At 49.6% G+C, this 20,039-nt stretch overlaps 11 protein-coding genes across 11 annotated transcripts; 5 read left to right on the forward strand and 6 right to left on the reverse strand.

The window, feature by feature from the left end:
* Positions 1 to 11: 11 nt before the first annotated feature.
* SPT5 (transcription elongation factor) lies at positions 12 to 3,636 on the reverse strand. Its single transcript, XM_024466925.1, has 3 exons — positions 3,185 to 3,636; positions 830 to 3,092; positions 12 to 776 (listed from the first exon to the last, which is right to left on the reverse strand). The coding sequence occupies exons 1-3, from the start codon at positions 3,506 to 3,508 to the stop codon at positions 181 to 183; spliced, it is 3,183 nt and encodes a 1,060-aa protein (XP_024325902.1). The 5' UTR covers positions 3,509 to 3,636; the 3' UTR covers positions 12 to 180.
* Positions 3,637 to 3,775: 139 nt separating this feature from the next.
* VC83_03278 (uncharacterized protein) lies at positions 3,776 to 5,085 on the forward strand. The gene is made up of 3 exons (XM_024466926.1): positions 3,776 to 3,859; positions 3,913 to 4,020; positions 4,176 to 5,085. The coding sequence occupies exons 1-3, from the start codon at positions 3,827 to 3,829 to the stop codon at positions 5,079 to 5,081; spliced, it is 1,047 nt and encodes a 348-aa protein (XP_024325897.1). The 5' UTR covers positions 3,776 to 3,826; the 3' UTR covers positions 5,082 to 5,085.
* On the reverse strand, positions 5,086 to 6,699 carry VC83_03279 (uncharacterized protein). The gene is made up of 3 exons (XM_024466927.1): positions 6,331 to 6,699; positions 5,630 to 6,252; positions 5,086 to 5,517 (listed from the first exon to the last, which is right to left on the reverse strand). Exons 1-3 carry the CDS (start codon positions 6,472 to 6,474, stop codon positions 5,202 to 5,204), a joined length of 1,083 nt encoding a protein of 360 aa, XP_024325896.1. The 5' UTR covers positions 6,475 to 6,699; the 3' UTR covers positions 5,086 to 5,201.
* Positions 6,700 to 9,024, reverse strand: VC83_03280 (uncharacterized protein). Its single transcript, XM_024466928.1, has 4 exons — positions 8,653 to 9,024; positions 7,607 to 8,549; positions 7,244 to 7,560; positions 6,700 to 7,179 (listed from the first exon to the last, which is right to left on the reverse strand). Exons 1-4 carry the CDS (start codon positions 8,750 to 8,752, stop codon positions 7,034 to 7,036), a joined length of 1,506 nt encoding a protein of 501 aa, XP_024325632.1. The 5' UTR covers positions 8,753 to 9,024; the 3' UTR covers positions 6,700 to 7,033.
* Positions 9,025 to 9,180: 156 nt separating this feature from the next.
* Positions 9,181 to 10,442, forward strand: VC83_03282 (uncharacterized protein). Its single transcript, XM_024466930.1, has 3 exons — positions 9,181 to 9,796; positions 9,853 to 10,029; positions 10,091 to 10,442. The coding sequence occupies exons 1-3, from the start codon at positions 9,793 to 9,795 to the stop codon at positions 10,183 to 10,185; spliced, it is 276 nt and encodes a 91-aa protein (XP_024325630.1). The 5' UTR covers positions 9,181 to 9,792; the 3' UTR covers positions 10,186 to 10,442.
* VC83_03281 (uncharacterized protein) lies at positions 9,270 to 9,583 on the reverse strand (the record flags this gene model as incomplete). The annotated part of the gene is made up of 2 exons (XM_024466929.1): positions 9,270 to 9,503; positions 9,551 to 9,583. The coding sequence occupies 2 exons, from the start codon at positions 9,581 to 9,583 to the stop codon at positions 9,270 to 9,272; spliced, it is 267 nt and encodes an 88-aa protein (XP_024325633.1).
* A 1,435-nt stretch (positions 10,443 to 11,877) lies between the features above and the next one.
* On the forward strand, positions 11,878 to 13,505 carry VC83_03283 (uncharacterized protein; the record flags this gene model as incomplete). Its single annotated transcript, XM_024466931.1, has 3 exons — positions 11,878 to 12,249; positions 12,326 to 12,474; positions 13,214 to 13,505. 3 exons carry the CDS (start codon positions 11,878 to 11,880, stop codon positions 13,503 to 13,505), a joined length of 813 nt encoding a protein of 270 aa, XP_024325631.1.
* Positions 13,506 to 13,734: 229 nt separating this feature from the next.
* On the forward strand, positions 13,735 to 15,434 carry VC83_03284 (uncharacterized protein; the record flags this gene model as incomplete). The annotated part of the gene is made up of 3 exons (XM_024466932.1): positions 13,735 to 13,932; positions 14,004 to 14,139; positions 15,205 to 15,434. 3 exons carry the CDS (start codon positions 13,735 to 13,737, stop codon positions 15,432 to 15,434), a joined length of 564 nt encoding a protein of 187 aa, XP_024325628.1.
* A 714-nt stretch (positions 15,435 to 16,148) lies between these two features.
* Positions 16,149 to 16,460, forward strand: VC83_03285 (uncharacterized protein; the record flags this gene model as incomplete). The annotated part of the gene is made up of 2 exons (XM_024466933.1): positions 16,149 to 16,275; positions 16,360 to 16,460. The coding sequence occupies 2 exons, from the start codon at positions 16,149 to 16,151 to the stop codon at positions 16,458 to 16,460; spliced, it is 228 nt and encodes a 75-aa protein (XP_024325629.1).
* An 851-nt stretch (positions 16,461 to 17,311) lies between these two features.
* On the reverse strand, positions 17,312 to 17,902 carry VC83_03286 (uncharacterized protein; the record flags this gene model as incomplete). Its single annotated transcript, XM_024466934.1, has 4 exons — positions 17,312 to 17,394; positions 17,439 to 17,616; positions 17,664 to 17,731; positions 17,779 to 17,902. 4 exons carry the CDS (start codon positions 17,900 to 17,902, stop codon positions 17,312 to 17,314), a joined length of 453 nt encoding a protein of 150 aa, XP_024325626.1.
* A 360-nt stretch (positions 17,903 to 18,262) lies between these two features.
* VC83_03287 (uncharacterized protein) lies at positions 18,263 to 18,877 on the reverse strand (the record flags this gene model as incomplete). The annotated part of the gene is made up of 1 exon (XM_024466935.1): positions 18,263 to 18,877. The coding sequence occupies one exon, from the start codon at positions 18,875 to 18,877 to the stop codon at positions 18,263 to 18,265; it is 615 nt and encodes a 204-aa protein (XP_024325627.1).
* Between the last annotated feature and the right edge of the window lie 1,162 nt (positions 18,878 to 20,039).

Below are 20,039 nucleotides of genomic sequence, written 5' to 3' on the forward strand. Positions count from 1 at the left end.
ATGGTTTGAAACGCCAGCAATGATGCCCGACTGCATTTTGTATAACTCCCGATCTCTATAATACATGTACAAACCAAGTCCCCATTCTCAAGATCCGCCTAGAACCTCTTTAGATTTAAATCCCCGACAGCCTGACAGCTCGGCCTTACCCTCCCATATCATAGCACTGCACCGGACGCCTCACTCGTCAGTATACCTCGGCCCATCCTCATTACCACCATCCGCCCCCCATTCACCAGGCGTTGGCGCTCCCCATCCACCCGGCGTCGGCGCGGCCAATGCTCCAGGAGTTGGTGCATTCTCCGGCGCTCCGCCCCATCCTCCGCCTCCCCACCCTGCAGGTGTCGGCGCACTGGCAGCGCCACTCGCACCCGGCGTAGGCGCACTATACGCGCCCGGAGTCGGCGCATTTAAGCCACCAGGCGTCGGGGCCGTGACTTGCGCGCCCGGAGTCGGAGCATCATACGAGTTTGCGCCCCAAGAGCTTGTATTGCTGGGCTCGTTCGAGGAGTACGCTGGCGTTTTGGAACCAGAGCCCCAGGCATCGCTGCCACCACTACCATAGGCGGGCGTCTTGGAACCGGCTGCGAAACCGTCTGAGCCTGAGCCGAAACCTCCGTAGGCGGGTGTCTTCCCGCCAGCTTGCCATGCGGGAGTGCGGTTTCCAGCTCCATATGCGACAGTGCGCGAGCCGTCTTGCCATGCTGGGGTCCGTCCACCAGCGTCTGCAGCTGCCTTCCATGCTGGAGTTCGACCACCACCATTCGATGCTGCGGCTGTGAGATACGTTGGTATGGGACTACCAATTGGATTGTACAAATGAACATACCTCGTCCCCATGCAGGGGTGCGGTCGCTGCCGCCCGCCCCACCGGGTGTACGACCACCATCCCAGCCGTTCCCAGAAGGAGTAGCACCGCCAAAGCCTCCACGCCCTCCTCTTGATCCACCGCCGCCGCCGCGGTACCCACCTCGTGAATTTGGGTCGATCGTATTACCGGTCCTTGGATCCTTGAACGCAAGGGCATCCTTTGGTACATTGACTGTCTTGCTCTTGGTATGGAGTTCGACACGTGCAGTCGTGTCTGTGGTCTCCTTGACAATACCCAGAAGTCCTTTGTATGGACCCTTCTTGATAGTGACAGTTTGGCCAATTGATCTGTCTCTGCCAACAAATTTGGGCGGAGGCATGTCCATATTTCCACCCTGCGGGTTTAGTTTTATAGCGGGGTTCATAGACGAAAGATCTGGACCAGCCGACGCAATAATCCTGCCCCCAGTTGCAGAGATAGTTGCGATATTGGTCGTGCGCACCACGAACACTCCGGCATTCTCGTTCTGCTCCGCGCTGTGGTGGAGGAAGAGGAACGATCTGTGGATGTGCATGATCTTTCCTTGCCTGCCACCATCGCCAATCTCCTTGACAACATCATCGGTGCGGACTTCAGATCCGTTGCGATCAGTGGCAACGGCAAATTTTCGGCGTTCCAATTTATTCGCAATCTGTGACGGCATAACGGTTCTGGTCTGCTCGTTTTGGTCAAGTACAGTCAGAGACTCCCTGTCAACCTTGATGATACAGGCGACGGTGGCTGGGTCAAGCTGAACAAGGTCCCAAAGTTCAAATTGACCCAATGAACCAGCACCGCCGGAATCGCTAGACTCTCGCAAGTCTTTGCTGAAAACCGTAACTTCGTTGTTGCCTTGGTCGGTTAAGAGCGTAACTCGGTCCTGGACGATCTTAACGACCATGCCCACTTCATCCCGGAAGCGACTTCCGCCAATAACCTTGACGTGATCTCCCTGCCTAAACCTCTTCCTGAGGCCCTTGGTTGGTACCTCGATTGTTTGGCCCTTGAGTACTCCATCCGTTACAGCCATGGTAACGATATCGGCCTGAATTGCTATCGCCTTACCAAAAACACCCTTCTGCTCGCCCTCGTAAACCTCGATGATATCGCCAGGGAGGTAGGACGCGTTTGCGGTACTAGCTTTCAAGCTTGCTGCCAGGGCATTCAGGTCAAGATTCTCCGTGCCATCATCTGCACCAGATGCGAATCTTGTGACTTCTTCAAGCGTTGGGTTCACATCTTTAACCTGGATCTGCTGGATTTTAACATCCTTCTCACAGTATCCATTATTATATTCGTCGCCCATATAGTTCCAAATTTTCGTCTGTGGGTTGCCGGTGAGGTATCTGGCATGTCGCTTCTTTGCTTCGACATCGCTGAATAGCCTTGGTGGCGGCCTTGGGCCAGCGTTGGCACGCTTTCGCTTGCCTTGCGCATCGAGACCAGGAGTGTTCATATCCTCATGTAGACCGTAGTCAAGGCGTGGCACGAATCTGACCCTCACTTCTAAGCCGTTTTCTGTGACATCGACAACCTGCGCAAGGTCTCCGGCGTACTTTGCTGGTCGCTTGAGGCGTACATATGCACCCGGCTCCAGCGGGGCGGTCTTTGACACTCTCAACAAATCCGGCATCTCTTTGATCTCCACCAGTAGCATCTTCGTCCGGGGATAGACATTCATGAGGCCATCGAGAGCAGATTCAATCTCTGCCTGGCGCTGAGCTTCGACGTAAATGTATCCTTTGATGGGCGCCGCTGCGTTTGCGCGCTCAAAAGCGGATATAATAGAGAGCTCATCTTTCGTGCCGAATCGCTCCTCTAGGCGCTTCGTAATCGAAAATACGACTTCGCGCTCTTTGCCTTCTTTACACTTCACAGCCCAGATGCTTGGATCGTCGACACTGGGAAGCAGCAATCGCTTTGGAACGACCGCTGAATCCCCACCGAGCTTCGCACTCCTGGTCTTGGCGTAACGTTGTCGCAGAATCTCAGCCTGTTTCTCCGCGTCGAGACTGGATTCCATCTCTCGTCTCCTATCGAGCTCACGGTGGCGCCTGTCGTCGGCATCGCCACCAGCTGGGAGGTCAAAGGCATCGTCGGGGTGTGTATCAGCGATGAAGTTGTCTTTGAGTTCGTTCAGCTCGTCATCGTCGTCATCGTTTTCGTCTTCACTTTCGTCCACTTCGGCCTCTACATCGAGGAACTGGTTGCGCCGTTCCCTTCTGCGTTTTCTTCGGTGACCCTTGGAGCAAATTAGTTCTGTAAGCAGAAAGGGCACTGAGCCATATCGCGTCGCGACAGGCTGGCACAATGTCAGGCAGGGCCGTAACTTACTGTGACCTCTTCCTCTTCTTCATCCTCGTCTTCTTCCTCATCTTCGTCGTCCTGTCCAGCGCCACTGTCTTCATCGTTATTGTCATCACCGCGCTCCCCCGGAGTTCGACTGCGCGATTTAGACTTTCGCGCAGGCGATGTCTCTTCGTCACTATCTTCTTGCTGCCTGTTGCTCACTGAGCTCCCTCGATTCTTCGGTGGCGCTGGCGAACTATTGTCGTTGTCTGCGCCCTCCTCATCAGACAAATCAGCGGGCGCCGGGTTGAAATCACCCTCATCCTCTGAGTCGGAGAAGTGCTGATCGAGGAAATTCGCCGTAGACATGATGGTGACTACACTCCGTGGATATGGACAGAGGTACAATGATCCTGTCTAGATCGATAGAAGTTGAGGTCAAAGGACCAAGAAATTGAGGCCAAAGTGCTTGATCTACCCTTGCATCGTTGCTTTGGTGTTGCCTCTGGCTCAATTCGCGCTAGCGATTCACGGCATGTACCGGCGTATTGGGCGCTAACCTAAAGGGGATAGGTTGATCGGGTCGGGATAACCAATGTTCAGCCTGGACTTCAGCCTTTCCCCTCGAGTTGAACTCAGAAAGGCGTTGGCTATAACAAAGCACAGAACTGCTTGTTTTGGAGAAAAATGAAGGCTCTTGTCGTGGATAAGTTTGTTAATGTATGTCTTGATTCAAATATATTTTGACATCAGAAGCTAACCTCTTGGCCTAGAATTATAACGAGCTTAAAGTAACTGAGCTGGGGCACCATGATGTCCCATATGGCCATGCTCTGGTGCAAGTGAAAGCGGCTGGCATCACCTTTGTTGACCTTTTATATGTAAGGAACCCTTCTAATTGCTATATTTGCCTCTTTTTCTTATGACAATCATTCCACCTTTATTTGGAATTTACTACAACCTCAAATCACCCTCTTCGCCCAGAGGCAGCCACGCCATCAAATCCACCTCAGAAGCTCCAATTAACCTTTATCAGGCCCGTGGTAAACATCAAAACAACAAATCACTTCACACACCCCCATTCACTCTAGGCAGTGAATTCTCCGGCGCCATCCTCTTAACCAATCCCCCCGCTCTACCCTTCTCTTCCTTCTCCCCCGGCGCCCGCGTCTACGGTTCACACCTCGGTGCCTTCGCAACACACATCTACGTTCCCCTCACTTCCTTCCGCAAAATCCCCTCCTCGTGGTCGTTCCAAGATGCAGCGGGCATTAGCTCAACCTTGCCCGTCTCATACGGTGCGCTGAAGAGGGCGGGCTTGGAGAAGGGGCAGTCTGTGCTCGTGCATGCTGCGGCAGGAGGGCTGGGGTTGATGGCTGTGCAAATCGCCAAAGCTCTTGGTTGTACTGTCATTGCGACGGCGTCTACAACTGCGAAACTGGCTGTGGCGAAGAAGTTTGGGGCTGATTACCTAGTAAACTACTCGGATGAGGGATGGGAGAAGCGGGTACTGGAAGTAACCGGCGGCGATGGTGTGGATGTTGTATACGACCCCGTGGGCCTTGTTGACCAAAGCCTGAGGTGTCTGAAGCATGGCGGACGCATACTGCTTATCGGCTTCGCGGGAAGAGAAGGGAATATGGAGAAGATTGCAATGAATCGTGTGTTGCTGAAACAGGCAGTGATTATTGGGTATAGATATGGGGAGACTCATCGACGGAACCCCGAAGAAACGAGAGCTATTTGGGAAACTTTAGATCCCATGATCACAAATGGCGACGTTAAGCCAACGGTATATGATGGGGACTTCAAAGGCCTGGAGAGCATCCCTCGCGCGATGCAGGAGATGGCCGACCGAAAGGTCTGGGGTAAGGCTGTGATCATTCTTGATGATCAAGTCGAAAATAGTGAAAAAAAGGTGGATATTCGGGCGAATATATAATTTTATATGTACATACTGTCTTTCTACGTTTTATTTCCGACTTTTAAATTTTGCCCACTGTGAACAAGCATAACATGAACAAGCATGTTGTGCTCTAATTATTACGTCCCATCCCGCCGTCTAATCCACATCGTCCGCGTTAGTGTCGCCATACTGCTCTTTCTTATCGTCGGTCTTGTCCCCATTCTTGGCAGCAGGCTTTTCCTCTTCCTGTTCTTCATCACTGCTACTCTCGCTTTCCTCTACGTCCTTCTCCTCCACAGTGACTTGCTTGCCCTTATTCAAGTCGACGCCTTCCTTGATCGTCCCATCCTCATTGACATCTTCCTTGAGATACAACGAAAACAGAACGACGAGATACACAACCCCAGTAACGCGATTCTTTAGCACATATCTGAGGCTATGTGAGCGTCTGATCGTCCTCTTCTCTCCTTTGCTGTAGCTTGGTTGGCCTTTCGTGATCGATACAATGCGGCGTAGATAATTTTCGCCAACGATTTTAACAGAACAAAGAAAATAGAAGGGGCAATATGAGAAAGGGAACATACCGGAGTGGTTGGCCGTCCCAGTAAGACATGATGGGGAGGTGGAAGCCGGGCAGCTTGAGCGCAAATTTGTTGAAATCCAGGTACGGGTTCCCGAAATCAACGAACACGGGCCGGCCAGCCTCGAATTCGAAGCCTTTGCGATTGCCCTCTACGAGAAAATACTTCTTCCGCGCCGCAGCGGTATCAGGTATGCCCTTCTCTTTCCGGTAAGCCAGACCATCAGCTGCCCCGCCCTCTTGAACGAGAATCCCGATCTTTTCATCGAAGTTCTCCTTACCCTTCTTGGCTCCTGGTGAGCCTGAAGAATCGCCGTTCTTGCTGCCGAGCCATAACTTGTCGATGCTGCTCAGGAATTTTCCAAACAACCACGGCTTGTCCGCATACACGTCCGCCTCGAGGCCCGGATCAACAGCCCATTTGACAATTTTGAACGCGGATCCAAATGCCGGCGGTAACCTATCTCTTATGGGATGGTCGAAATCGTTTCCAAACACCAGATCATCGCCGGGGATTGCTTCGGTGGGGTTGAATGAGAAGGAGATCGAGTACTGGTGCTTGGTGTAATCGGGTAAGGAAAAATACGGGCTGTTTTCCGGCGAGGAGTGAGGAAGTCCGTGGTAATTCTGAGAAAGAGACTGGTTAGCTGAGAGCCTATGGCAAGTCGAGGGAGAGCATAGAGGGGAGAGAATGGGAGTGCGGACCCGGATGCGGATATTGAGCGAAACGTCGGTGTGCTCCGACTTGATGGAGATGGGCGTCGCAGAGTTTACGGTGACAGTCTCGTGCGTGCTGGGATCGTAGGAAGTGCCCGCCGTGACACGGAGGGTGTATTTATTGTGCGCCATGGTATGTATTACCAGCGGTGAAAAATGTCAAGAAACGCTGTCCTGCCCGGCTTTTTGTATGGTCTGCCCGGATCGCACGTAGTACGGACGGCGGCGGCAACACAGCAATTGTAGCACTACAATAGCCCAATTACTTCGAGTATAACCTGCGGGACTGAGTTCACAACATATAATAGCCCGCGGGTTGATGCATTCTCAATGTGTTGAATTTGCCAGGTTCGAGGCCGACCGGAATATGGACGGAATTTCTTGGGTTCGGTGCCCCACAGCGATGACGATGTTGATGTCAATGCCGAGTCTAGCTTGCCTCGGCATCGACAAGAATGCCATAAGATCGGGCTAGTAAAACAAAGTCTTTTTCATAATAATCTATAAACTTATGCTATAAGTTATGTGGAGGATTTTATAATCGCAATCCCGATTTATATTTATTCCTGATCCCCTGCCTCAGGTAACTGAGCAGCCAAAGCCTGTTTGTTGGTCGCAAATGAAACGAGACGTTCAAGCATGCCGTATAGACTGAATATATTTAGTCTCTACCGCTAGAAAGTACTTTCCGTCAATCCGCCATATATAGTTTGCGATTCGGGATAATAAAATCATCGAGTTTGACCCTTTCATGGAAGCAGATAATGCCCAGTGATTTCCAGTAATGGGCAATTTTATTGGGGGAGATAAGTATGAGCTGGCTCTCGAAATACTCGGCTGCACTCGTCAGATATACCCTTGAAAACTTATACGAAGGCTTATGGGAGCATCAAATACGTACGGTTCATGAAATTTCTATTCGCAAGTTGCCCCTTGCTCTTAACAATTCTTGCGCCCTTGAATTGATCTTCCTTGGCAATACGGACCAGACCATCGTCCCCAATGTCCTCGGCGATAAAGGTATATTCTCCACGCGGGATGTTTGGATCTCCGGTGAGTTTTATTGCCTCCAAACGACCTCGGTAGATCTGTGCATCTTTTTTCCGGGCTAGGAACTGCTCCTGGCTTTCATCGGACCGTTTAACAATGGCGGACTCATCAAATGGCTCATCGTCATCCGGCTGATGTAGAAGAATGAATTCGCAGCCATGAGCAGAACTAAAACTATGAGCTGAGTGTATAGATAATAGAGGCCAAGACTTACTAATCGCCGACCCAGATCCCTCGGAACGGTCGTGTATACGTGGGAGTGTAGAGTGCCGGATCAAGAGTGGCATATGTACTTATTTGCAGAGGCTCTCCCCGATGGCCAGCAACCGTGTGCATCCAGTGGCGTATTCTAAAAGCTTGTTCATTTATCTCGTCGCGATTTCGTGGCTTCTGCGCGCCTGTGAAGGTTTGGTTGAACGTCATCATTTGGACCAGGGAACTAACATGGCGATGGCCAGCCAAAATGTCGTCGCCGAGGCTTATTACTCGCTGGCTAGTTGGGATTGTAACAGGCGGCCACATAGATGAATTTGGATGAGCTTCAGCTGGCCGGGCCAACATAAATGCTGACTGAGCTATGGTGTCTGTCAGATCGCTGAGAGACATGGGAATTTCAAAATCGTAGCGATGAGAAGCCCTGTCATAATTGCCATCCGGGCTCAGTGCCTCCAGTCTCAGCAGTGGCATGTCCGTATGGAGCCTGACGTTGGGTTTAAACGAAACAATAATAACGTTTGGGTCGTGGTCCCAAGTGTACTCGATTGTCGGAGCCCGCTCTGCAACTAGCCGGTATCCATTGATGGCACCCAGATACGGGTTATAATAAGTGATCATGATCCGGCCAAAGAGGTGTTGATCTCCAAACCATATTTTCATTTTGGGGACAAACCAGTGCGGATCGTGGGCACGGTACAAACCGCGGTAGCTGGAACATGGCGAAGGTGATTCTAAAATACAGCCTGGGATGTTTTCTTGGACAAGTGGCTGCCAGAGGCGATCGTTGGTTCCCCGTACATAGAGGTGACGGCACGAATAAACAACCGCATCCAGGTCTCTGGGAGAGAGATACGATAGAACGAAATCAAGAAGCTCTGCTGGAAGATTTAATAAAGGCGGTCCACTTTGAGATAAAATGCTGCGTTCATCGTCGTCTTGCTCTATAAGCGTGTTAGCAGCTAATCCGCTTCTTCCGGACACAAGAGGCCTCATTGATGGTGAGAGAAACCACAGAGGTATTAAAAATTGGAACCTGCACTCTACCTTGCGATATATATGACATCTGGTCGAGATGGATCTTAGTGCTTGATCCGTGTGGGTCGACGACTCCACCTGATGAACTACCCATACTGTCGACATCCATCACGGCTGAATATGACGACTAGCATTAATGGGATGGCCAATCTATGTCTTATAGAATCCGGTATATCCTCCTTGGTGCGGTATTAGTCAAAGTAAGTCGTTTCGGTCGTCACTATAAAACACTGGTGGCTTGGTCAATCAGCGTCACGGACGCCTATGAAGTATTCCAATAAATAACAAAGAACCACGCATTTATCAGATTCGCTTATACCCTGAGACAGCAGATGAAAAGAATAGATATAATATTACTACAAATCAAAGTTGATGGCCGAGTCGCATTGTTTATGATCAGAAGTGGCCCTCTTTTCGAGTTGCGTGGACGTTTTGTAATTGCCGAAAACGATTTAGCGGCCCCCATCACCCGGTCCTCGCCTAGCACGAATAAAGTGGTCTGACAGGTTAGTTTAACATTGTTTAACTGAACTTCATCAACAAAAAGATAATACATATTATTAATCTGTGCCCTTATTCCTGTCTATATCCAAGATTATTACCCCAGAAATAATAACTTTGGAACATTATTTGCGGGTCATCGCTTTGGGCGGCATCTTCAAATCATCGAAAGGAGCTTCCTGCATCTCCAAGTCTTCGTCATCTCTGTTGTCACTGTCAAACGCCCGCTCATTCCTTGCAACCCTCTGCTCCAAACGAGTTTGCTTCCTCATCTTATTGAAAAAAGAATAGTATAGGCTGATCAGAAGGATGGTGATGAAGGCGACTGCGACGAAGATGATGCCCACGGTTGCGGGATGCTGGAACTGTTTGCTGCAAGTCATTTCTGTTGGATGGATTTACTTACAGGTCCCTTAATTGGCAGAGTTCCTTCCGGCATGTTATACTTCTTGCGATATAAATATCGTTTATTTGATTATTATTCCGATTGGATTTTGGGGCGGCGAGGTTGACGTTTGCGCCTGGTGTCGCCGCGGAGGGTTTGATGAGTGCAATTACTTTCGTAACTGACAAGGGAACATAGTATTTAAATGCACAGAGAAGAGAATCAGATCAAAGTTGGATCTAATTTCGACGGTGCCTGGAGCTATGGGTTAGTTCTATATCACGTAAAGGAAGCTTTAGATGGGCCCATTCTCAGTTTACTAGCGCAGGGCTACTCGAGTACTATCATCACATCAGAGAATCGGCGCCCCTTTCCACTGCTTACAAAATCTCGAACCCTGGGGAACTCGAGTAATGAGCATAAAGTTTTAAATATGCCAATATTATCATCAAGTCCAGACGACGAGGCAATCTCCTCGCTCAAGATGGGACTCCAGAACCGTATGTATGATGGTCCCTTGTAAGCTGGCGGATGGCGGAGCGCGGAGCTAATAGGCAGTAGCGTGCCTGCTTATTCTCCCTACTATCAATAATCCCTTTGAAAATGAAGGCGGGCATTTTATATTCTGTATGCTGCCAGCGTCAAGCTTTCTCTGACGTTGCACTTGCACTTGAATGCCGTGCGCAGAGTTTGGAACATTGTGTGCAACAATGTTGAACTTCTTGACGTGGCTGGTATCTCAAAGTATACATTGACCTCTTTGGGTGTCTTGCATCTGTTGCAGCCGCTGAATTCATGAATAATAGTGATCAGGTTTGTTTTGGTGACGTGGTTCAGGGTTTGAAGGTAGGGTACAATGTGGTGTGAATATGAAGGTGTGGAGATGCATGCTTTGAAAACTGTGATTTGCTCGAGCAATTATCACGATTATATTTCATCCAAAATAGAAAACAAGCATAATCTGATTCCCAGCATTACTGGTCACATTTTAGCGATGTTGGATCATTCAAAAGAATTGTTGTCGACAGAAAAACCAACGAGTTGCGTGCTCATATATACTTCAGGCTGAATATAAACGAGCCACACAGCAACCAGTCCAGAGGAAACCTCAAAAGAGTCTCCTGTGACCAGTATTTTTTTTTGTTGGAGCCACTAAGCATCCCCGATATACCAACATGCATGCCCAGGAAGCCTCATGTTGGCATGTGCATATGCCCGCAGAGTTACACACATGAGTGCAAAAAATGCACAACAACAGGCAACCGACATTGTGTTGGTTACATCGCCAAACGCAAGGGTACGGTACTCGAGTATATAATTCATGCTCCACACCGCGACGCTATCCAATACCTCACAAACCAAGCGTGTCGACTGAGACTTTCGACAAGCCGCCATGAACGGAACTTCGGGGGCTGAAGCGGGTCAACTTACTGAGAACCAGTCCGGGATAAATATGGATTGCGCCGAGTGTATGAAGTTGGCTGAAAAGCTGGAGAAATGCAAACGTAGCGCTGATAATAAGACGGGTGGGGAAGCTTCTGATAAATCACCAAGGACACGGAAAGAAGAGTACAAGCAGCTGCGGATGAGAATCAGAAAGAGCAGTTGACGTCGTGCTGCAAGGGGTCCTTATATTTAATTGATGAAAGCCCGCTTCAACAATGAAAAGTCGATCGGTGGTTGGGGGATGGTGGTTGTGGTCTTTCATTCCGCAACCACCTTGGGAATGCTCAACAGCGGCGCAGCCCATTGCGCTTTTCGCTGCCATTGGAGGCAGCTACGGAATGAATCAGGCTCAAAATTGCAACAGTGGATGCCTCGGATGGAAGAAGAATGCAAAGTTCTTTTGCTATGCCACTTAAATAAGCAATGAACAACTTATTGTCGCGGGTGCTTGCCAATGACCTACCAGCCACCTGGCACTATAGCCCTCATTCTTATCTGCGACTCAATACTGGCAGCGGTATTTTGGAAACCGTGAGAGGTTATCAACGTCTCTGTTGAATAGGTTATTTAATGGAGGCAAATGAAGATGGCCGTGGGCAAAAGATTGTGGTTAATGTTAGGTATGGCATTTGGTCTGTAGAATAGTCCAACTTTGCGATATGTAAAGAATATGAAACCCATCTTTCCCAGTTCAGTTCGACAGCTAGTAATATTTCCCATGATTATTTGGTATGAGAACTAGAAGTCTCCAGAGACACTTCGGTGAGGCTGTCTTTGTTGTCAAACAACCGACATAACCACCACAACAACCAGAATTTCATCACATCATTGCTTTGCTAGCACTTTAATATCCACACACAAAGCCATCTGATCAATTGCTTTAAAGCTTCAAAAGTTTCAAAATGTGTCTCGCACAAGAAATCTACTACGAGCCATGCAATCACAGATACCGTCAACCACTTGAGCACTGCGGACCCATGACAGAGCGACTCGAAAGCAACGCCAATGCCCTTGGATTAGAGTGCCCAAACCATTACACCATAATCCTGGAAACCGTCGACTTTTGTAACCACTGCATCAAACAAATGAAGGTCACAGCAACCCTGGCGCTCGTCGCACTTAGGGAACTGAATATCGCCGGGACGGACGAGTCCGAAGGAAAGATGAGTAGTGAGAAGGTGAAGGAGAGGGCGAAGGAGAAGGTGAAGGAGAAGGAAGGTGGGTCACACAAACATGCTGGCCATCTTGCTCTTCCTGTGTGGAACACAAAGAAGGTAAGTGCAACTGACTGGCTTCATCACGACAGAAGCTGCGCAAGTGTGGAAAGTGAAAGGTGGCTAATTCTCACAGAGTCAGAAGAATCGTGACAGATCGCGCTCAATGGGTCCATATGATAAAAACAGCCGCCCAAAGACCGGTCGGAGGAAACGCCGCAGGAATTCTCTTGCTATCATTGGTGGACAAGTTGATGATATCCGGGCAGAAGTATTTGTGTCATGGTAAGGAAACAGAGTATGCGTTTGGAGTCAAGCACGGACAGCTCACAAGGTACACAGCTCTGATTGATACAACTGCCACAGAGGCAATATCCGCTGGCAGGCACTAGCAGGACGTGGAGTCTTTATCCGGAAAGTCGCAGCCACGAGTTATGTCCGATCCATCTCAGACAATGTAGGTTGGCAAAACCCTTGGATTAGAACGCGAGACGCGGCTATCCTTATAACCATGCTAACTTCTGAGTTTTCCAATAGACTTTCTCTCAGGTTACCCAAACGCTGAGTTGTGTGCTCCTGGCGGTGTAATTATCCGATTGAGACGCCGGATGTGGCTGGAAGTTGTACCTATAGATATCAGTCGCCCGCAAAGGATGTAAATGGCCATCGACTGCCCTTCCAGAGGACACGGCATTCGAAGCTCTCTTTGTTTCAGAATGTTTCATAACAGCCAGAGTTTGGAAAATATAACCTGACCTGTCCCTCCGGGATGTCCATCCTTGTCTGCCGAGCACCATCAATCGCAATTTTGGAACCAGCAGTGAAATACCCCTCATATAATACCTCGAGCTAGGATATTAATTCTCTTCCAAAATCCCTCCATGATATTCAACTTTCTTTAATTAATTTAGCTTTCGAACCTAGAGGTTGTGAGTAATCCAATCAAAGCACCCCCATCGCAATGTCCTACAATCCTTACCAATCGAGGTTAGCCCATTCCCCCTCAATAGCGCGACGCCACTAGGATCCCGGGCCCGTCGCCCGATCCCGATCCCGATCCCGATATGTGTCTCAAGACCGAAGCTTATTACATGGAATGCAGCCACCGCTTCCCGCAGTCCTTCAGCCACTGCACCAAGATCGTCGAGGAGCGCACGACGAAGGGCTGGTGGCCGTTCTCGTTGATGAACGCGGACCCGTACAAGGAGTGCGACGACCATCGGTTGGAGAAGAAAAGCAGCGAGGGGCTGTGTCCGACTTGCGACTGGGAGATGGAGGAGAAGCTGAAGCAGGCCGAGGAGGGAAGGGGTGGCTGAGCAGTGGGAGCTGGTTTGTTATGGCTCCTATCCAACGCCTGAGTTCGTATTGCATATTGACCTCCATGGTTCTAAACCGAATACCAAGTCAACCCACAATATGAAGAAACATTATATATCCTCGGTAACTGAAAGGCCATTCTATGGCCGCAATAACTAAGAGGCCATTGCATGACACGTGCACGGAGTGCCCCTCATATGCCCCTCAGAAGAATAACCCGAGGGCAGGATGGCATCGCGGTTTGGACCTGCCTCCGCGGAGCCTATTTCAGCCATTAATCCGAAGCAGGGCCGGTTCGTGTCTCCATCCATCAGGTCGTACCTCGTAATCGCCAGTCACACCAACCTTCACCTCGAGCTGCTTGAAGCCTATCAAAGGTCGCTTGACTGGAACTATCCTCCCATCATTAAGCGTAGTTTGTGTCAAGTACGCTGTGTCAGGGTCAAATCTCCTACCTAAGATGGCAATGGCGAAAAGGAGGCTCATAATGGTTATAGTTGCAGGATGGTGACCCCCAGTTTGACCAGCGGTACAACAAAGACCACGAACAGCGCAGCGAGGATTCCGAAATAGAGAGGCAGGGAAAATGGTCGCCTGTAGCGCGTCTGCACCATCGCGCAAACTGGGTCTCGAGTTAGCTATCTCATCTCGGGAATGAGCTGCGGGTTTGTACGAACGGGAAACGCGTTGGCAGGAAAGTCCAGTCGCGTCAACCAGAAGTGGGACGAGGCGGTTCAAGCTTTTGGCGGGCGTTTGGCACTTGGCTGTGGGGCAGGGTCGATCCTTCTCTGAGCCTCCTCTTTAGATATCCTAACTTTCTGAGTGCTGGTATAACTGAGGTCTTTGGATAGTATTTAAATGCAAAAACAGGCGACGATGTGGATATTATCGCGCATTTCTGCGTAGGATTCTTCATGCCCACGAAGCACGAAGGGCAATGAGCTACAGATGACGAACAAACGTCAGAAAGGCAACTTCACAGGATGGCGAGGAGAAAACAGGGTATGAAAGAGATATCAATGTCTACTTATACAATGCATCCATCTCAGACTATTTTTTTCTCATTCTGGCGTTTCTGCCTCAAGCATTTGTTGCAATCCGTTGGTTTACGGACCCAAGTCGAGTAGTACTCGGGGCAGCTCTCCTTGGACCCGTACCCACCATACCTGGGCGCGTTTATGGGTTTGCAATATTTCGTTTTTTTTCTGGTGTGTCCGCACTCCCACATAGTCTCGGTGGTGACGCACATTCTGAAGCTTGGTGAGTCTTGGTTTGGGGCTGATTGAGGATGGATAGACTGTACGCGTTTTGTGAGGTTTGGTTTTGAGAGTATGAGATGAAAATCTTCTATCTTATATATGGCAATCCGGGACTCTCTCAAGGCCATGTAGTCGCAATATCAATGATAACACTAGTTATTCATTCCTTGTCACTCTCAACATCAAAAAACCGGTGGTTGTCTGTTCTCAAATTATATTTTACCGAGTTACCACTTTGTCCAGCGACAAGCGCTTTGTTAGAGTGAACGAACGCGGACCCACCACCAGGTCTCGTGGCCACCCGTACGCATCTCCAAATTCCATTGTCACACCTCGTTCCTTCTCCACTTGGATTCTCTCTCCTTAGTCCTACACCCGATAACCATATCTGTATTCGAAGTCAAGTGAAGCACCGTCTCACAAAGAACTAAGCAGGCAGCCAGCCGTCCATCAAAGCCACAACAGTCTCTCAGCGCTACCTACGAGGCAACAGTCCGCCCTTCGCCTTCGCTACCTACGATGTGCACAAAGGTCAAAGTCCACTTCTGGAAGTGCGAGCACCGAGTCCAAACAGGCATCGAGGTATGCAGCCCCTGGGCCGAGCGCTCGCAGATCCTCGACACCAATGGAAAATGCCCGAATGACTGCGTCTCGGTTGGAGAAATGTGATGCAAAGTGTTGGGATTGCACTATTGTCGAAATTGACGGGCCGACATTTGCTGAGGCTGTCGAAAAGCTGCGTTCGAATCTCCGGAGCGGCGCGGGAGGCCTGGGGAGGCCCGGGGGGGGGGTTGAAACGGCATTGAGCACAAGGATTCTGTAATGAAGGTGAGTGTTACTTCTCATTGTTATATGATCAAGGTTCTGTTGCTGACGGTGGTTATGACGTAGATTGGCATTGCGTATGGAAGTCAAAGAGACTGCTGCTCACTCCATTGGCTGGGAACTTGACCTGAGGGGGGACAATGAGGACAAAGGCTACAACAAAGGTTGTTATTGTCCCCCCTCAGGTCAAGTTCCCAGCCAATGGAGTGAGCAGCAGTCTCTTTGACTTCCAGCGACAACGTCATGTCTGGACTGGGATTCCATGTATTCATATGCGAAACCGTTCAGCTCAAGCTATGATAGAAGAAAAGGGTATAAATATGCCCAAAATTCCCATCAATCTCCCCAAATCAAATTCACCACTTCACTCCACTTTATCATCGAGATCCCCATCAGGGTCATCAAAATCATCAGAATCTCAAGACTAACAATACCCAACCAAACAACTCCAATCCTACCACAACCCCACAACCACATCTACCATGTGCTGGATAATAACCTTATATTTTGCCTGCGGGCACACCGGATACGAGGAGAGAGATTGCCGTGAGGTCCAACATGACCGCCGATGCAGAGGCCGATTTAACGACACCGAGGAGGTCGATGGGGACTGCCGCAGATGCGTCCGCCGCTATAGAGACCGCAACTACCTGGGCCATCAACATTGAAGAGATGGAATGGAGAGGTAAGGTCTTTGCTTCCGTAATTGTTGTTGATGATAGATTAGGTATAGAATAGACAACTGTTTTTCTGCCTGAATATTCCCAAGGTAAGCACGAGCACTGTGCCAACCCACTTGTGCCTGCCCAGGAACGGCTTTACCCCACTTGGGCTGTGACAGACGCTGTGGTAGCACCCTGGCTGATGTAGCACTTCACGAGAAATATAAGCCTAGGGATTTGTCTCCTACTCGGGAAACCTCCATGTTTGGCTACCGAAAGCCGAGCGGCTTTTGGCGTGTTCAGCATGCTCTCTCTTATACTTCATAGCTCACTCTTATAATTCATACGGTGGGGGCTCCGGCTTCGACTCACAAGCACGTTTTTATATGGACTACTCATATCGAATCAACAAAGACGTTATAGAAAGGCAACTTGACTGTCAAAATAGAGAACCAACTGGCCTGATATCAGTGTTTGCCTCCCTTGGTAGGGTTTCCATCACCCTTAGGCTGTGTCCTGTTTATTCATCGCTCCAGATGCAGCGAGAAAACGCCGAACCATTTTGATTGAAAGCGGTTTTCAGGATGTCACCATAGCATCCATTTCAACTACGTCGCTCCATGAAGATATTCTACAAATCCAGTTTTTAAGCCCAATGCCCATGGCTGGAAATTATGAATCTCCCAGTTCTCCGGAACGAATATATATTTTTCTTCTCCACGCCCGACGTTCGGGCGCTTCTGAACGTAAATGGCGGGTATACAATGACTGAAGAATGGCTCGCATTAGAGACAATCCCAAGGTGTATGATAATCCAATAAGGGAAGAAACCTCTAAAATACTAGATAGGGTTTCCAACAAACATGGCACATATGACATCACGTACGAGACGACAGGCTCATGGATGGGTAGATCGCTCATGGACCGGTAGATCCGATCGAATGGCGAGGTCAAACACGCCCTTCAAAACGCTCCCGAGAATCTAATTCTATCTACCGAAACTTTCTATATCTCAACCATTAAAGTCCCAATTTGAAAGCCCTTATTCTGGCTGAAAGTCTAGTTCCTGCAATTGTACTCCATCATCCAGGCGTGCACGAACAAGGGCCCGAAGATGATCTCGGAGCTTGCATGCCCGGATACTACATCATGTAAGCATTATCGATAGTTATATAAGGTGTCTTACCCATAACAAGCGTCTTGCCTCTCTCCTGAGTTTCTTGCACTCTTCTAATATGCTTCCCAGTCAACTCAACTTGGAGGATCTCTTCGAGGTTTGCGGTGCCTGGATACATGCTCGCACGTTTACCGAAAGGCACCTTGTCGCCACTACTCGACTGGAGATAGATTGAGATACAAAGGGTCTGTCTAAGGTCAGCAAAGTATATGGGGTATGACCATCCATACGCACATAACCGTCGTCCAAGGTGTCATCAACCAAGGCACTGTTTAGTAGGGACTGCGCTGCCACGCCGATATCTGAATTTGTTAGCTCTTGTAATACAACCCCCCATGTTAAGACTAACCAAGGCTTTGGAGTTGCCACACCAAGTGGACTCGGCGCGTGCGAGCTTTGCAGGTATTATAACCATGGATAAGCTTGCGGAGGTAGGGCAGCTGTGCGGCGATACCGAAGCCCGTCGCGACCATAACAACCGTCTCATACTCTCCCACTGGTACACTAGTTCCATGGGGTCTGCTAAACAAAGCCAGACGAGGCACGGAAACGCGCTCATCAAGCGTTCCATGACTGAAGAGTTCACGAGTCAGACCTCTCCGCGGTTGGACGAAAAGCTCTTAATGTGTCCTATTTTCCGTCGGCCCAGTTGGTTACTACGAAAGGATAGCTTTGCAGGAAAGACCAGAAGCCGGAGGGAATCCATAAGTTGATGTACTGGCCAGCCTTGACTTCTATGGGCCGAGACATTGTCATCCGGACCATGACTGTCTGGTCGATGTGAGTGATGAAGGCTCGAGGGAAATGACGACCCCATGCTTTGTTGCGAAACATCATTGAAAGGTGAGCAGTGCGGCGAATACCCCTGCGAAAATGTAGACATAGCTCCAGTCGAAGTTCGACTGGGATATGAGATGTCGTACAACGGAATACACTACGAGTGATGCCAGAGCTTGATGAGCGCGGAGGAGGATCTCGTAGGAGGACTTGCGGAGGAAGGGAATCGAGAGGAGTATGAGAAGACACAACGCTGACCCGCCCTGTAGTTTGTATCTTTCAGCCTGTTTGAATGACGTTGGTTCAGCTGGCGAGCTAACTGCGAAGCAGTATACGAAGTAGCTGGCTTCATCCGGCGTACTCGGGGTGGATGGGAGGGCATCTTCCTGTTCGTCTACAACGTCTGCAACTACTCGAGTTTGAGTGCAACGAGGGCGATCCATTGGAATGGCGTCCGGGTTCTTTGGTTTATTCTTCGAACCGAGTGGGCGGCCTCGGCCGCGTTTGACAGTTACGTTTGGCATATGAGTCTCACCGGTGCTGGCTTCTTTTTCTTCCTTTTCTTCATCGGAAGTAAGTTCAATGATTCTAGAGTCAGGGCCAGTTCGTGGGATCGGGACGTTGACCTCAATATCTTCTTCGTTCAGCATCATCCTCAAGGAATGTGACATGAGACGAGCGAACGATTTTATGGACCCTAGTTGGAATATAGAGCCGGTAGATTGAGTTTCCCTCAAATCCAATGAGTATTCCTTTCTCTGCTCGAGCGCCGAGCTTCTCCGACTTGGTGCGACGCTCTTCTGGCGTATATACTAGCACCTTGCAGCCTAACGTGTGGATGTGGCCTAGTTCGGGAGTATGGTCTTCGCCTGGGTAGAGCTCATTCATTAGAGACTCGTATGGCGTAATCTTTTGGATAGTTGACGTCGCAGCTCGATTCGTAATATATACGACAGCTTTGAAGAACTCGTTTCAGAGCTCCTTCGGTGCGTTGGTCTCTTGCATGCAGCTCCGCGCTCGGCTTGCGATGATGCCATTGGCGCGCTCAGCTATTCCTGCCATTGCGGCGTTGTGGGGCGTGATGATCTTGATTTTAACCCCCTTCTTCTTGCAGGCGTCGGTGAATTTATTGCTACCAAACTCCTTCCCACCGTCGATATGCCACTCCTTGATTTGTATGCCATACTGAGTAAGTGTGTTCTTATCGTAGGCTTCGATACAGCCAAAGGCTTCTCCTTTGATCTTGTGGGTGACGACTGTTCGAATGCGGTGAGTGTCCTCAGTGAAGACAGTTGCATAGTGATCTCCATTATAAGCGACTGGCGTGATTTCAACGACGTCGACGTGGACTAGATCAAAAGCTTTGCGCGCACGCTGCTGCGGCTTCTTCGATACATGGCGAATGGGGTTCGCGGTTTCACAGGTTTCGCAGGTGAATCGAGTCCAGGCTTCGGCTGGATCAAGTTCAATTCCATGAGTCAATAGTGATGGTGCGTTTGAGATTGTCGATGCCAATATGGCCTAATCGACAGTGCCACAGCTCGATCGTTTGTCGAGGCTTGATAACTGGGAACGCGCTCGGAGCTGCGTTCTCCTTCTGTGTATTGGCGAGAATCAGGAAGTTGCCAGACGACATGGTTTTGGTGCTGGCGACCTCTGTGACATTGGCGTCGAGTAGTGCGTTCTTAGTGATTGTTCCACCAGCTAGGAGGACCTTCTGGGCTGAGAAGATCTTTACCGGGAACGTTGGGATATATGCGCAACGCTTCAACGTCAAATTTGAAATGCTGTCGTCTGTCCTAGAGACGTGAATGACGACTGTCCCATAGCTAG

Source organism: Pseudogymnoascus destructans (genome assembly GCF_001641265.1).
Source record: "Pseudogymnoascus destructans isolate 20631-21 unplaced genomic scaffold scaffold_6, whole genome shotgun sequence".
Lineage (NCBI taxonomy): Eukaryota > Fungi > Ascomycota > Leotiomycetes > Thelebolales > Thelebolaceae > Pseudogymnoascus > Pseudogymnoascus destructans.

What these genes read in the sequence shown, in the direction of transcription:
- SPT5 (XM_024466925.1), bottom strand. Translation starts at nt 3,508, where the DNA reads ATGTCTACGGCGAATTTCCTCGATCAGCACTTCTCCGACTCAGAGGAT. An exon ending in AAGAAGAGGAAGAGGTCACA is followed by an intron (nt 3,093 to 3,184) that starts GTAAGTTACGGC and finishes ATTTGCTCCAAG; the next exon opens with GGTCACCGAAGAAAACGCAG. An exon ending in CACCCCTGCATGGGGACGAG is followed by an intron (nt 777 to 829) that starts GTATGTTCATTT and finishes CGTATCTCACAG; the next exon opens with CCGCAGCATCGAATGGTGGT.
- VC83_03278 (XM_024466926.1), top strand. Translation starts at nt 3,827, where the DNA reads ATGAAGGCTCTTGTCGTGGATAAGTTTGTTAAT. An exon ending in TCGTGGATAAGTTTGTTAAT is followed by an intron (nt 3,860 to 3,912) that starts GTATGTCTTGAT and finishes CTCTTGGCCTAG; the next exon opens with AATTATAACGAGCTTAAAGT. An exon ending in CCTTTGTTGACCTTTTATAT is followed by an intron (nt 4,021 to 4,175) that starts GTAAGGAACCCT and finishes AACCTTTATCAG; the next exon opens with GCCCGTGGTAAACATCAAAA.
- VC83_03279 (XM_024466927.1), bottom strand. Translation starts at nt 6,474, where the DNA reads ATGGCGCACAATAAATACACCCTCCGTGTCACGGCGGGCACTTCCTAC. An exon ending in CGCTCAATATCCGCATCCGG is followed by an intron (nt 6,253 to 6,330) that starts GTCCGCACTCCC and finishes TCTCTTTCTCAG; the next exon opens with AATTACCACGGACTTCCTCA. An exon ending in TGGGACGGCCAACCACTCCG is followed by an intron (nt 5,518 to 5,629) that starts GTATGTTCCCTT and finishes ACCAAGCTACAG; the next exon opens with CAAAGGAGAGAAGAGGACGA.
- VC83_03280 (XM_024466928.1), bottom strand. Translation starts at nt 8,752, where the DNA reads ATGGATGTCGACAGTATGGGTAGTTCATCAGGTGGAGTCGTCGACCCA. An exon ending in GGGATCTGGGTCGGCGATTA is followed by an intron (nt 7,561 to 7,606) that starts GTAAGTCTTGGC and finishes TCATAGTTTTAG; the next exon opens with TTCTGCTCATGGCTGCGAAT. An exon ending in GAATAGAAATTTCATGAACC is followed by an intron (nt 7,180 to 7,243) that starts GTACGTATTTGA and finishes TGACGAGTGCAG; the next exon opens with CCGAGTATTTCGAGAGCCAG.
- VC83_03282 (XM_024466930.1), top strand. An exon ending in CAAGATGGGACTCCAGAACC is followed by an intron (nt 10,030 to 10,090) that starts GTATGTATGATG and finishes AATAGGCAGTAG; the next exon opens with CGTGCCTGCTTATTCTCCCT.